General features: G+C 46.1%; 1 protein-coding gene across 2 annotated transcripts in view; it reads left to right on the top strand.

Moving 5' to 3' along the window:
- LOC135899597 (uncharacterized) overlaps window positions 1-15,871 on the top strand; it is a 373,133-nt gene that overhangs the window by 53,423 nt on the left and 303,839 nt on the right. The window contains exon 2 of one of the 2 annotated variants that reach the window (XM_070537557.1): window positions 219-286. The exons of the other annotated variant lie outside the window; for it this stretch is intronic. Coding sequence (XP_070393658.1) covers window positions 219-286 — 68 coding nt within the window. The remainder of the gene's footprint in view (window positions 1-218; window positions 287-15,871) is intronic. 2 annotated transcript variants of the gene reach the window in all.

The following is a 15,871-nucleotide window of genomic DNA, read 5'->3' as shown; positions in this document are numbered from 1 at the left end:
TACGCAAATACATGCCACCGCTTCGTGACACTTTGATGGATGGAAGCCGCACGCGGACCGAGGCGCAGTGATAGAAGAGATTCGCCCGCGAGAAGAATGGATTCGTGCTCGAACTGAGCTCTTGAAAGCGCAGCTCCTGGGCTGTTTGTCAAGTCAATATGGCACTATAGAATTTCCGACAGTTTCTTGATTTTCTCTTCATATTTTTTGCCTTTTAGGCAGGCACGTGAACCCAATGGATACACTACTCAGGAAAAGCGCAAGAGCAGGAGAGTTCCAGTTAATCGTAAGAAATTCTTTCTGTAAATGAATAGTCTTGTTTGCTCATTTGCGTTTTCGCACTTCATTTAATATGGTTCTGCCTGTTCTTCTGATGCTAATTTTAGCGCTGCACCGGCCTTTCACCTTTCCATGCTGTGGATGATTGACAGTGTATGACAGTGATTGACAGTATGATTGACAGTGTACTTGACAGGGATGATTGAGAATGTAGAACACATAAGTAAAGCAAAATAGGGAAAAGAAGAAACATCGGGAGCGTCAAGACGAAGAATGAAGGCAGCAGAAAAGCCACGCAATCTAAAGGCAAATGTTGTTTTTATCACAAAACAACCGTTTCTGGCACCCTAAAACGCTGTATTAGTACTCAAGTACATTACTTAGTATCGTCACGTAGTCGTGACGTTGAATAACAAAGTAGCAGTACTGTGAACGACAAAACTAACTTTTATTGGGCGAACCTGTGCCCACAAAACAGGCTACACTTATAGCACAACGAAAGTGGCGAACACGCTCGGCGATCGTCGAAAATCTGATCAGCGGGTCAAGCGCGTCGGCTATTATACAGCAGTCGTCGAATGTCCCAGATTAATCGTTTGGGCCCGCGTGCCTTCCACTAAGCTCTACACCATTCACGTCACGCGATCAAATCAGATAACATAAGGTTCGGCGACAACAGACAGCGGATAGAAGCATCGATAACTTTCCAGAAACCTCGGATACATGCAGGCGCGTCCCGCGCTGTGCGATGACATTTGTTAGGCGGCCAAACGTGGTCGCCCGATAAAGATAAGTACACGTGTCAGTATGTACTTTGAACTGCGAAAGCACAGAAAGAAGAGAAATGCCTGGAGAAACTTTTCAGAAAGTAAACCGTGAATCTCTCTGGAAGTTTTTAAAGGGCTCATACGTATTCACTAATCAATCGAGCCTTGCGCACTTTAGTGTTTTTCATCACCTTCTGAGTTGCACGGAATTATTTGCTGGAGACTGGATCAAGCTGACAGTTAACTTGCTCTATTCTATGGACTTATACAGCTGCGTGATATGCGTCTCCAGGTAGGGCGAGAACTGTTGCCAAGGGCCCGCTGTCCGAATGGCTCCCCAGGGCTTTTCCACTCCTTCTAGGTCGTTCCTAATACTGCGTGCGGGGTCGAATTGCTGTACTGCGCTAGACCCGTGGACGATGTTCTGTTCTGCATTGCAACACGTAGATACATTGCTATACACGTGGGATATGTTCACTTTGTATCGTTATGTATGTCGACGCACATTTTGGAGTGCCTACTTGCGGCGACACCAGGTAAGAGTATGTTTTTTTACAGCGAATCTGTTTATGGCTACGTTCTGGCGGGTCTTGTCTCCGTGGACATAGACCAACAATTTTTCACACGTCGGCCTATCCCGAAGATAATGCAGTGCCGGGCCGACCCGCGGCGGAAGTTGTTAAACAGGCGTTAAGCACTTCCCATACCTTGGCCTATACTGAAGGTAGTGCAATTCCGGGCCGACCCGTGGCGGAGGTGAAGAAGGCTTTAAGCACTCCCCATGCGTGGGCCGATCCCGAAGATAGTTCAATACCGGGTTGACCAGCGGCAGAGGTGCAGTTCGCCATTAAGAGGCCCACATTCACCGCTTCGCTAGTCACCCTTCCTCACAGAGTGGTAGGTTACTGATTTTTTTCAAACTCCAGAAAACAATACGATAATAGCAATATGTGCGCGCTTTTCCACTGCCGTTTTTGGTAACTATGCCATAAACTTTTTGACTGGAAGGGCCCAAATAAATGCGGGATATTTAGTTTTCTTGTCGAAATCAAATGTATGTTCTTGTTTGGGATCTCAACCAGTTACCAAATTATTTCCCATAAATATTTTTGCAAGCTCAATAGAAAACAAACTGTTTTTTTTTTACTAAATTTGCGTCCATATTGTCAGTTTCGCGAGCTTGCTTTAGTGAAGCAGAACCCACCCTGTTAATCCACACGATACACACTTGCTTCCGTTGCGTTATATATGTAACAGTATTTTCCTCAGAAATTGAGCCGAACTTTTTTCGTTTTTTTTTAAATTTTGACATCTGGCGAAGGCGTGCAAATAAACACTCATACAGCGCCATTTATTTCAAGGCACAGACTGTGACTTTGAAAAGTAAAATTTATGTGTTGAATGACAACCAAAGGGTTGGTTGTGTTGATGAGGTGCGATAACCGCAACAGCGTAGCTCTAGATCGAGCCTCACAATAGAATTGTTAGACGAACATATGGCATTGTTTCGTAGAAGTACCCTCTAGATAATGGGTATTTGGTAGCACACAGTATACATTACTTTGGGATACATTATACATTCTTGATGTTCTTCTATATTCAATTCATGGCGCCGCAGGGGCAAATGACTAGTGAGGTTCCCTAGCATTCTGTGTTTGTTATGCAGGCTTTCAGCACGGTAATGTACCACATCGAATAGCGCATTCCCATGTGCTAACATATTACGTAAGAGCATATAATCTTTTTTCTCGCAATTTACAGTACAAAAGGCCGTAAGGATCTTCGAAACTATGTTGAGCACTTAACGCAGGTCAAACTTTTATCGATTCTTTGCCGCGTTTCGGACTCCCTTAATGGAGGTACAGGACGGGGATATCACCATGTGTCCATGTCGTAACGCAAATGGGTCGCGAGGCCTGGATGTACGTGCAAATCCTGCGGCGCGCCTCACTGTAGGAATAGAAGGAGAAGTGTGAATGAAAACAGAGTGCTTACGCAAAATCCAGATTGTGCCTTTTCGAGAACGCCTCCTGTGACCTCCCGCTACCTTTTTCACTTACGGTAACGCTAGATTGTTTTGGCTCGGTTTCGCTCTAAACAAGTTACATGAACTTGTTTAGCAACTACAGAAGTTTTCCGCAATTTGGAGCTCTAAATTAGTTCCTTGTAACCGCCCAGACATAATATTTACCTGCTAGGACATTCACCTTACTCCAACTTCTTAGTCATGGCACTTTGTCTGCTGCCAACTGGTATAGTGTATTGTCGTTTAGTTTCCAGCAGCTTGCTTTTTCTAATAGTCTAATTGTAAGGAAGTACGCTTTACAGGCAGTGGTTACTTCAGATTTGGCGAGAAACATGCATAGAGACCAACCGCCGGTTATGTACGCTTCATTTGTCGAATTGTGAATTAGCCAACAAAAGCATGACGAACAGCAAAATTCGCATGTTATTTCTTTTTCTGGTGTTAAGGGTTATAAAGTTTTTGTACGCGGTCATATATCCCGTAAACATCCACATATTTTTTTTTCGGAAGGCAAAATTTTTTAATGTCGCCGGTTCAGGAAGTCACTAGTGAACTGCAAAAATTTTAACGCGGCAAGACGCACCGATCGCATCATGGACATTTTCTTCGGAGACCCGTCCACATTACATGTCACGGATGAAACCTCGGGTACTGGCAACGCGATTCGCAAGAGCGCTGGTAACGTCGCACTATGTACGCATGGTGCCTATACGGGGCTGGCCCTTGGCTACGGATCCATGTCATAATTATCGTTCCTTCGTTCCTTTTTTATGCTATGTTTGTTGAAGTCGTGTGCTTTTTCTATGATGGGTGAAGTCTGCAACGATGCACGGCATGCCCCGATTCACTGTAGAAAACACACGCACACGCACACGCACAGGCTGTTCGACGATGACAACGCTTGTCCTGCATTAGCACCGCTGTACCGCCAAATGTGTGCCCCCATGTCCGGACGAGCTCGATGAAAGTCAACCTTAAAAAAAACATGTTGGTAATACATAGAGAGAGAGAGAGAGAGAGGATGAAGAGGAAAGGCAGGGAGGTTAACCAGATATGAGTCTCCGGTTTGCTACCCTACACTGGGGATGGGGGATAGGGGTTAGAAAGATGACAGAGAGGAAAACGCAAAAAAAACGAAAAAAAAAGAAAACCGAACGCGCACGCACGGAGACACACACACAAAAGGCGTTCCAGTTAAAGTCGTTCACTCAGGCCGGTAGATCGCAAGAAGCGCAAAAGCGCTTGCACGGCCTTCTTCTGTGACGGCAGGTCCTTTCGATGTTGCAGGATTCTTTTTTCTGATAGCGGTTGGTCATCCAGTTCGTCAAGTTTCTGGCTGAGGCATGCCCTCTGTGGACTGTACTGCGGGCAGGTGCACAAAATATGGCCAATTGATTCCTCATGGCCGCAGTGGTCACAGGTTGGGGTGTCGGTCATCCCTATGCGGAAGGCATAGGCTTTAGTAAAGGCAACGCCCAACCAAAGTCGATATAAAAGCGTGGCGTCTCTACGGCGAAGCTGTGATGGCGCTCGAAGACTTAATGTTGGGTCAAGTGAGTACAGTCGCGGATTTCTTAAATGTGGCTCATTCCATTGCGACGCGGTGCACTGCCGAGCAAGTAGGCGGAGCTTCCGTGCCGCGTCAGTTCTAGAAAGAGGAATTGGGACGTGGCGCTCCTCAGTATGGGCTGAGCGGGCAGCGTGATCCGCCCGTTCATTGCCGACAATCCCGCAGTGACTTGGAAGCCACTGAAAGGTTATTTCGTGGCCTGCATCACTTGTATGTTGTAACATTTCTCTAATATGGAATATTAGCTGTTCGTGCGGTCCGCGTCGTAGAGGTGACAGTAGAGACTGCAGTGCCGCCTTCGAATCGCAGAATATTGTCCATTTGTGTGGTGGTTCATCACCAATGTGTTGAAGGGCAGTAAAGAGCGCTGCGAGCTCTGCTGCCGTCGATGTTGTCGCGTGGGTCGTCTTAAATTTGATTGTTCTAGCTTTCGCTGGTATGAAGATTGCCGCCGTGGAGCTGCTTGGAAGGACAGATCCATCAGTGTAAATATGGGTAGAGTCAAGGTAGTTCTCATACAAATGTAGTAGCGTGAGCTGTCTAAGGGCTGGTGATGACAGATCAGCTTTTTTCGAGATACCAGGTATTGCGAGGTTGATTTTTGTCTGAGCGAGGCACCATGGAGGGATCGAAGGTCTCGCAGCCGGAGTGAAACAAGCTGGCAATGATTCATCATATGCAGTTATCGTTTGGCTGAAAGATGTGTGTGGCCTGTCCACTGGTAGAGAGGCTAAATGGTGACGAGGAGTCCTGGCTAGATGCCTTATATGGGTCCTGAGTACTTCAATTTCAATGTGGGTCTTGACAAGGTGGTCTTTAGCGATTGCTATCGTAGCCACTGTTGAAGCACTCTGAGGCAGGCCTAGACAGATCCGGAGCACTTGACCCTGAAGACTTTTTATTGTGTGTAGATTCGTTTTGCCTGTGTTGTTTATTGCTGGCAAGCTATATCGCAGGAATCCCAGAAAAAGCACCCTGTACAGTTGTAACATGGCACTAGGCGACATTCCCCAGGTCTTGCCAGCGAAAAACTTGAACAGGTGGCAGATGCCTGTCAACCGTTTTTTCACGTAAGATATGTGTGGGCTCCATGACAAGTCCCTGTCGATTATGACACCTAGAAACTTGTACGATCGGACCTGTCGTATCATTTGGCCATTTATCGTTACACTGTAGTTTGCCATGGGTTTGCGCGTAAATGGCACTAGTGCGCATTTCTCGGAGGAAATTTCCAGGCCTCGATTACGGAGGTAGATAGCAGTTTGTGTCGCGGCTTTCTGAATTCTCGCTCGCAGCTGTAGGCGTGTTACTGCAGATGTCCATATGCAGATGTCATCCGCGTACATTGATAGCCTGACTGTGGTTGGCACGTCCTCAAGGAGAGTAATTAGTGTTAGATTGAATAACACAGGGCTAAGTACACCGCCCTGGGGGACGCCGCGGTAGCTATAATGTCGAGAAGTATGGCCTTCCTCGGTGCTTACAAAGAAGGATCGCATGGATAGATAGCTCCGTATCCATTGAAACATCCTACCACCCACTCCTACCTCTGCGAGAGCAGAGAGGATGGCTTCATGCGTAACGTTGTCATACGCCCCTTTAACGTCGAGGAATAAGGATGCGCAGAGACGCTTACGGCGTTTCTCATGTTGAATGTAGGTCACCAGGTCGACGACGTTATCGATCGATGATCGACCGCGTCGGAAGCCCGCCATGGCATCTGGGTAGGTGTTGTGGTACTCCAAGTACCACTCCAGGCGTCCTAGGACCATTCTCTCCATTACTTTGCCCACACAGCTCGCCAAAGCGATCGGGCGATATGAGGAGAGCTCCAACGGCGACTTGCCAGGCTTCAGCAGTGGAACAAGGCGACTTGTCTTCCAGGTTGTTGGTAGCGTGCCATTTCTCCAAGATTCATTGTACACCTCAAGAAGAACCCCTCTCGCTCGCTCCCCCAGGTGACACAAAGCGCGGTAGGAAATTCCGTCAGGTCCTGGCGCTGATGTGCGGCTACACAAAGCTAATGCTGCCTTAAGTTCGTGGATCGAGAATGGTAGATCCAACCGGTGATCACGTGGTGGCGGACAGCTGCTCGAAGGTGATGGAATGTTGGTAGCTGTGAGTTGGCCGGATAATCTGGCGCAGAAATCCTCTGCCACGTCAAGCTCCGATCTCTTTTGAGAGAGGGCAAGTGCCTTGAATGGGAATCGCTGTACGGGAAGTGTCCGCAGTCCGCGCACCGTTCTCCATAGTTGCGATAAAGGCTTGCGTGGATCTAGCGACTCACAGAAGGCAGCCCAACGTTGCGATTCGAGCTTGTCTAACCGGCGCTGTATCTTCTTTTGCGTGCGCCTGGCGGTCCGTAGATCGTCCATTGTTTTCGTACGTCGGTATCTTCGTTCAGCACGTCGTCGGATAGCTCGAAGTCGTTCTAGTTCCACATCATAATCATTAAGTTTCGAGGAGCATGTTAGAGTACGCATAGTGTCTTGCACCACGCTCTTGATTGCCTCTTCCAAGTCGAAAGATGGATTGGCGTCGCAGTGTTCTTCCATAATAGACTGAAATTTAGGCCAGTCCACTCTTTGGATCGTATCCCGTATTTTGGAAGTGGTCAATCCTCTGATCTTGATGTACGTGGGGATATGGTCGCTTCCGTGCGTCTCTATGTCCGCAAACCACCCTGCACGTCTGACTAGGCTTCGTGAGACGAAAGCCAAGTCAAGACAGCTGCTGTACGTGGAGCCACGTAAGAACGTAGGACTCCCATCATTCAGCAGCCAAAGTTCATTACTGGAGGCGAAAGATACCAGAGCTCTGCCTCTTGCGTTGATGGTCGGACTTCCCCAGAGTGTATGATGGGCGTTGAAATCTCCAGTGATGACCCAGGGAGTGGAAGTTGAGGAAAGGATGTCTCGTAGTCTTTTGTAATCAAATCGACTTGACGGAGATAGGTAGGCGCCTACAAAAGTGAAGGCCAGATTCTTTTTCCTTACGTTTAGGCATATATATTGATTACTGTCATTAGGTGGTATGGGCTGATGAGTGTAGGTGAGGTCACGGCGAATGAACACCAAAACCTTACTGTTTTCATAAACAGCTGACGACATAAATGATTCATATCCAGAAAGCCTGATTTTGTTCGATAAGTTCGGCTCGCAAATGACGATAATGGGAAACATATTGGCGAACACGAAGCGACGGAAATCCGAAAGGCGCGCTCTGAGTCCGCGGGCATTCCACTGAAAAATAGCTGCTTGTCGGACCTCTTCCCTAAAAGACCGTGGCTGTGGAGCCATTATCTACTCAAGGGTTGCAAGCACCGGACTCAGAGCGTCCAGTACTTGAAGCGCACTTCTGGCAGACGGTGTGTGCATGTTGCTTAGCAGCACGCGAATGGCATTCATTAAAGGCCTAATAAGTGCTATCACTTGCTCATCTGTTTTCCGCGACTCCTCGGATACAGCACCTTGCTGTACTGGGGGCGGCTTCGTCTGCGGCTCTTCTGACGGTCGTGTACGCGGAAGTGGCGGCCATTCCTTTGTGGAGAGAGATCTGGCCGTTTGCTCCCTTCCAACATTGGTGTTCGGAGTGCTGGAAACGTCCGCTGATGATGATGCTTGACGAGGGGACTTGTCCTGAAAGCTTGATGTTTTCCGCCGTGAAGACCCTCGTCTGTGACGTCGTCTTCGCCGTACTTTCACAGCGGCCTCTTTGTGGGTAGAGTTGTCTCTTACCATTTGCTTAAGAATGGTGAACTCTTTCTTGATCTGGGGACAGTCTTTGGAAGAGGCGCAGTGATCACCCTGACAGTTAGGACACTTGAACGTCGTTGCGCTGCAGTTGTCTTCTGAGTGGGGTTCGGCACATCGAGGGCACACGGCCGAATTTCTGCAAACACCCTTCACATGTCCAATCTTCTGGCAATTGAAGCATTGCATTGGTCTTGGAATAAATGGTCGAACCTGGTGGCGAAAGTGGCCGACCTTCACGTAGGGTGGAAGGCAGTCGCCTTTGAAGGTTATCTTCACACAACGTGTGTTGCCGAGGCGACCAACATGTACAATCACGTTGTGTTCGCTTGTTGGTTTTATGAGAATTGGGAGGTCTGCATTAGATATTTCATTGTCAATGTCATAGATGACTCCAGTTATTGTGGCACCATTCGTTGGCACGATGGATCGGACCTTGATGTTTCCCAGCTGCGTTACATGTTGTAGTATGGTCAGCGCACTTGGGTTCATCACATCGATTGCCAGGATGTTTCGTCTAGTATTTATCCTAACATCCCTGATCTCATTTGGCACGGTGCTTTCTAGATACACGGAGAGTGCTTGCCTGTTGAGGACGCGCAGGTTGTCGGTAGCGTCCTGTGGCACAAACAGGATGGAGTGAGGCCATCGCTGAGGAGCTGTTTTCACAGTGTTCGAACTGGACGCCGAAGATGAGTTGATAATTCTTCGTTTGGCCTTGCGGTACTGGACAAGTCGGAAGCTGTCTTCCGAGGACTCGTCACCTGATGCGCAGTACAGCTCTGTGTCCTCGCTACCACTCGACGTATTTCCTCGCTTCCTCGAACCGATGTCCGCGGGTGAAAGGGAACCGGGAGGATCCTCGGGGTGTTGTACATCCATCACCGCGATGGAGGGGGCGGTAGACCCCACAGGTGCAGTAAGAAGTCCAGAAAAACACAGAGACGGGCGAGATGTGTTCCGCAAGAGAAGCACTTCGTCCTGGTAATACATAAATCAGTATCATGACTCTGGGCCGTTCTACATTCATTCGCAAAGATATTTTCTTTCTGCAACGCGCCGCTCTCTCGTTTGGTGAAATAATGGTAGTTCTCGAGCCAACAAATTTCGTAATCTGCTTTAAGGGGAGCGGCGTCAACCGTAGGTTGTCACATCCCTGATTGTCAGTAAGCATGCAGGACCAACTGACATTTTTCCCATGTCCTTCCTAGTATGATAGTCCTGGTTTTGCTCCATGTTCCACGTACAAACAGCGCACGCTGAGCAGAACTAGATTTGGAGTGCAACTTTGATTATTTTTCACAGGAAGATTTCTCACGATGGTGGCCTGTCCTGTGCAGAGTACATCAACTGTGGTAACATGAACACAGCGCATACTCATTGGCCTTTTATGGAAGGGAAATCAGCGAGCAATGAAAGAGGGGTGTATTTGCATCACTTCACTTCCTCTTCTCTCCTCCTCACACTCAGTTACATTTTCAAATTAGATTTTACATTTCTCCGAGTTCAAGCACACTTTACTTCGTGTTGCGCTACCGTACCCCACCATTCCGCCGTGCTAGCTCTTTCTTTTCGTCGTGCGGCCAGTTTCAATTTAAATGTCCGTGGTATTTACAAAGGGAGAACTCAATTGACAGCCTATTCCAAATATGCTGCTTGTTCTGCAAGGTTCATCGTGCGAAAAAAAGTGCGGAAAGATTTGAATGTCCCCCAAATACTGTGGTTTGCAAATTTTGATAGCTTATGGTGGGAAGCTGGGAACTAAAATATCTCGCAGGAAAATTAGCCAGTTTCGAGGAACCCCAACGTAACAAGCAACTTCAGTTCGGATAATGAGCACGCTCAAAGAAGTAGGACATTTCACACGTTTCAAGCAAAGTACTAAAATCTTTCACTAGAACAAATCCAAATTGAGGCTCAAGTAATCTTGTACGATGAGAGAATTAGAGCAGAAACGCCATAAGAGCTCTTAAATAAGAGAATGGTAACGCTCCGAAAAATTCATTAGCACCGAGTCCGTACTACCGCCACAGAGTTTCTGTGTGCCTGAAGGATTCATCAGATGTTCTTATAGCTGTTGTGTGGTGCCTTTAGTTGTCTTTCTTTCTTCTTCTTTCTTTTTTTCCTGAACATACTGTGAAGCAAAGCAGCAAGAAGTCTGCAGCACAAGAGAAAGCACACGGTGCAATTTGGAACACAAATTGGCCCACGAGAGGAAAAGAGGAACACGGCATTTCTGCGAACGTGGAAGCCACACTTTTCCAAAATGTGCAGACTGACAGAACGACTTCCTCTCTATTTACGTGGTGAGAATTTTACTACGTTTCATGCGGGAATTGTGAAATTACAACTCGCATTAATTTTTTTAATTTTCTGTTTTGATGAAGAAAGCACGTCAAAAAATTGTCAAAAAACCTTGTCGAAAATTGCGCGGTGAACAGAGCAATAATAATAATAATAATAATAATAAGAAGAAGAAGAAGAAGAAGAAGAAGAAGAAGAAGAAGAAGACGAAGAAGAAGAAGGAGAAGGAGAAGGAGAAGACGGCTCACCCATCCAAGGCAACGACGTATACTCTACGGACAGCTTCGCCGAAGACAGCTGACCACCTGCCAAGCTTACCTCCTGCACTGGATCGCCCTGCTTCGTCTAAGGCTCCCGCTGGTGACCAGTTGCTGCTTAAGGGGACCTGCCACCTGCTAGTCAGCCAACGTTGAAGCGAAAGTCAACACTGAGTGCTGGCTGCTGTGACACCGCTGGGATTGCTGCTGTTTCGCTCTGTGCGCCCTCGGGCTATCTTACTGAGAAAGCTTGCGCCTAAAGCTCATCCCTTACTGCTCTACGCCCACTTATCAACAGTTGGTGAAAAGCCCCTGTCCTGCGCTCGACTGAAAAACCAAGTACGATTCCTACGCGTCATTTCATGTGTCTGTTAATGAGGATTGCTATCAGCGCCTAAAGGATCTTTCATTGTGGCCGCGATCTTGCTTTTACAAGCTCTTCAGAGGTGGACATTACGATACTATGATACTGAAAAATGTTCAGCAAGATGAAAAGAAACGTCAGGGATGTGAGAGTTTTCTATCAGAATGCTTGTCGATTACGCGCGAAAGTGAACAATTTTGTCTGCAACGTCAACGCATCTTGTCTCCCCATCAGTGCATTAACGGAGACCTGGTTGAGCCATAAAATACCGTCTAGTTCATACTTACCACCTACTTATCAAGTTTTCGAAAGAGACCACGATCCTTCTTTACAGAAATCAAAGTGCGGTGGGGTCCTGATCGCGATCAATCAATCATTCAGATCTGTTCGGCGCCTCGATTTAGAATGTGCAACGGAATGTGTGTGGGCGGAGATTTTTGGTGCGTGTAATAATAGGCTATTAGTAGGGAAGTTATACGCTGCGCCTGATATGAATATTGAGATGTACATGACTATTCTAGCCACTACTGAAAGGGTTATATCGGCGCATATTAGGCATAAAATACTCGTAATTGGTGATATTAATACACGTGGAATTTCCTGACAAACTGGGGAAATTTCAACCCATTCTTTTTCATTATCTGCCAAGTGGAAATCGTTGCTTAAGCTTATATCTTTTACATCTCTGCGGAAATTGAACACTATTATGAACTCTTGTGGTAATGTACTAGACCTATTCCTTAGTAACGCAGAAGCTGTGAATGTTTTCTGTGGCGACTTTCCCCTTGTTAAGCCAGATAAATATCATACACCACTTTATATTTCATTACAGTTCGCGATACCTAGTAGCAGGAGGTTAAAGGATACAGCAACACCTCGGTCTTTTCTCAAGCGGAGCTTACGTGGGTCTTTACCACTACCATAATAATGCGGGCTGGTATTCAATTGTAGAACTAAAAGATGCTAATCACCAAGTCATGGCATTCACGAATATTATTGACGATGGAATGAAGAACATTATACCACTAAAAGGTACTAAAAGCTCTAAATTTCCCCACTCGTTTTCTGTTTAACTGAAGACAACTTTGAAGCTAAAAGACTCACAGGAGGAGGAGCGCTCACAGGAGGAGGAGAAGAAAGGACATTTATTTAAAGAAAGGAAAGCACAAGCAGGTGTCTTTCTGCTTGCGCGGGAGGCGCCCCTAGTCCAGGGCTCCTGCGGCTCTTGTTGTCTCCCGGGCCCGCCGCACCAGTTGCTGATGGTTACGAGGGTCCGACAGGAAGGCACAGTGTACAAGGCGCACTGGTATTGCTATGTTAGCGTAAATGGCCGGTCGTCAGAACTTCATGCGGTTACAAGTGGAGTTTCTCAAGGGTTTGTCCTGGGCCCTCTCTTTTTCCCGCTGTTCGTTAAGGACGTTTCGGTAGTCATTCAGATTTCGTCAATTTTGTTATATGCTGATGACATGAAACTTTTCAAAGCGGTAAAAAATGTTAATGATTGCGCAGCTATTCAGAAGGACATCGCGAATTTTGCGTCATGGTGGGCTGGAAACAAGCTGGTCATAAATGCATCACAAGCGACAGTTGTAAGCTTCACGCGGAAGACTACCAGGATTTTATTTCCCTATAGTGTTAAAGCCGTTCTCCTGCCAAGAGCTCAGGGAACAAAGGACCTTGGAGTGTACTTCGATAGCTCTCTGAGTTTCTCGCCCCACGGTCAACAGACGAGGCAACGCGCCCTACGAACGCTCGGCACAGTATGTGGGGTGACGAGAGACTTCAAACAACCTGGGTCATAAGAGCGTATGCCTTCCAATTCTTGACATCTCATAAAAAGCCAACAAACACTGACACCAAAGACAACATAGGGGAAATGACTTGTACTTAATAAATGAAATAAATAAACGATATATAAAAAATGAAAATGGACGAAAAAATAACTTGCCGCAGGTGGGGAACGGTCCCACAAACTTCGCGTGCGAAGGTTCTGGGTTCAGCATGGAAGTTCACGCCTACTGTACAATAAGATGCTACTGCAGCAGGAACGCCCTTTATAAATTTCATTTTGAAGAATGCATGTCCTTTTACTGGAGTTGTCTTCAATTCTTGTTCACAAATCTATATTTAATCTGTCTTCGGCATTTTTGTCAACACTATATATCAATATACTGACATACAGGTGCGTCGAAAGTTCTTGGGAGGAAATGAAAGTGGGAGACAATATAAACATTAAGTTGTCTTGCCACAGCGTTCTCCGACTCTCCTGTTTGCAGTTGCTATACGTATATCGCACACTATCATAATCAGAACAAGAAAGGAGGGGGGGGGGGGGGTAAAGCAGGGCAAGCAGGCACCGTACCTTATGCCCGACCCAATGTTCTTGCACCTGCGCCTATTTTCACACCGTAAAGTCACAGCTACGTCAAAATCGGCGAATCATGATGCAGTTGTACACAACTCCTTTCAGGTGCCAATCTGAAGCTGAATTTTCAGTAGACGCAGCGCAACTTCTGTCTGTGCCCCTAATTGCCTCACGTCCACGTATACTGCGTTCGTCTTACCACAATACCAAGATGTGTCCTGGGTGACGGTGTCCTTGGGATGGCCTTGCGTGATGGTGCCGGTGCTTGAGAATTCAGATGATCACAATTATTCGGGACCCGTTGGGCTCGTCCTTTCCTCCGTAGTGATTGGTTACTTTAAATAAATTGTAGAATGCGGCACTTCTCGACTCTTAGAGAGCTTCCTAGAAGTCAGCTGTCGTGAAGCTAGCTTCATGCCGTCAGTAGCCACTAACATCTCTGACTGTCTCGGGTGCCCCTTCTTTCTTCGGCCGACTACTGTACTTGCAAGTATTATATATATATATATATATATATATATATATATATATATATATATATATATATATATATATATAGTCATATCATAAGAAGCCAACAAACATTGACACCAAGGACAACATAGGGCAAATTATTGTGCTTAATAAATGGAAATAAAGAGACGAAGAATTCATGGAAATTAAAGTGGATGAAAAAACAACTTGCCGCTGGTGGGAACCGAACCCACAACCTTCGCATTTCGCGTGCGATGCTCTACCAATTGAGCTACCGCGGTGCTGTTTTCCCATCCACTTTCTTGGGTATTTATGTGTCCTAGTAGAACCCTGGGAGTGTTAGCCAGCGCCACCACACACAGACCTTGGCGGCGGACGAGGGACGTCCTTTTTTGCAACAGGCGTCACGAGAACGTGATCTTTTTGGGTGAAGGCAACTGGTCAATAAACCCACATATGCTACCTGAAGGCATCAATGTAGCCGGATTCGAGACCCTCGAGATAACGTTCTCGTGACGCCTGCGGCAAAAAAGGACGTCCCTCGTCCTCCGCCAAGGTCTGTGTGTGGTGGCGCTGGCTAACACTCCCAGGGTTCTACTAGGACACATAAATACCCAAGAAAGTGGATGGGAAAACAGCACCGCGGTAGCTCAAATGGTAGAGCATCGCACGCGAAATGCGAAGGTTGTGGGTTCGGTTCCCACCAGCGGCAAGTTGTTTCTTCATCCACTTTAATTTCCATGAATTCTTCGTCTCTTTATTTCCATTTATTAAGCACAATAATTTGCCCTATGTTGTCCTTGGTGTCAATGTTTGTTGGCTTCTTATGATATGACTAATAAAATCGGGACCCTCGGTTTAACCCCCTTTCTTCTCGTTTATATACATACATACATATATATATATATATATATATATATATATATATATATATATATATATATATATATATATATATATATATATATATATATATATATATATATATATATATATATATATATATATATATATATATATATATACTGCAAGTGACAGTAGTCTTCTCCATACCACTGCCAGTTGCACTTCTCTCCTCGAAGAGGTAGGCTGTGTGTCCAACGAGCTGCTGAACTACACTTTGCAGTGTGGTGAACGCCGTTTAAATCATTATTCCGGGACTTCAAAGAGATGCAACGTAACGCCAACGCATTTCTCTCACAATTACCCCTAAATCAACACTGAACTTATTATCTACGGCATGGCATCGAACAAATCATTTTAGCCGCAATTTGTCCTCCGTGAGTCGAAGAAAATATTAGTTGCAATAACGCACGTTGTACAGCTTGCTAGTACATGACTTGGAAAATAAACAGCCCCAAAAGGGGCCTAAACAAGAAAATGGTATACCATGTTGTGTTCTATTGAAGTCGAAGATTATATAAATTGTCCAGATTCCAACTCCGATAACTGGTACAAAAAAGAACCACGTGTGGTTGCGATTGCGAATCTTTCAAATCCACATGCAAAGGAAACGCAAGGTTTATATAAGTCAGAGCCCAAGGTAAGGCTAGAAAGAAATTACTTCACTTGCAATAAACAAATGCAATGCCTAAGCGTTTACGGCCGTTCCTTTTCTCTGTATGTGAATTGTCAAAAAAGTGTTTTGAAAACGAACATTTCTCAGTCCCTACATCAGCTCAGTGTTAAGTCACGTAACAGCCTAAATGGCTG

The sequence above is a fragment of the Dermacentor albipictus genome, chromosome 4 (assembly GCF_038994185.2).
Source record: "Dermacentor albipictus isolate Rhodes 1998 colony chromosome 4, USDA_Dalb.pri_finalv2, whole genome shotgun sequence".
NCBI lineage: Eukaryota > Metazoa > Arthropoda > Arachnida > Ixodida > Ixodidae > Dermacentor > Dermacentor albipictus.
This window is presented reverse-complemented; position numbering and strand designations above follow the sequence as displayed.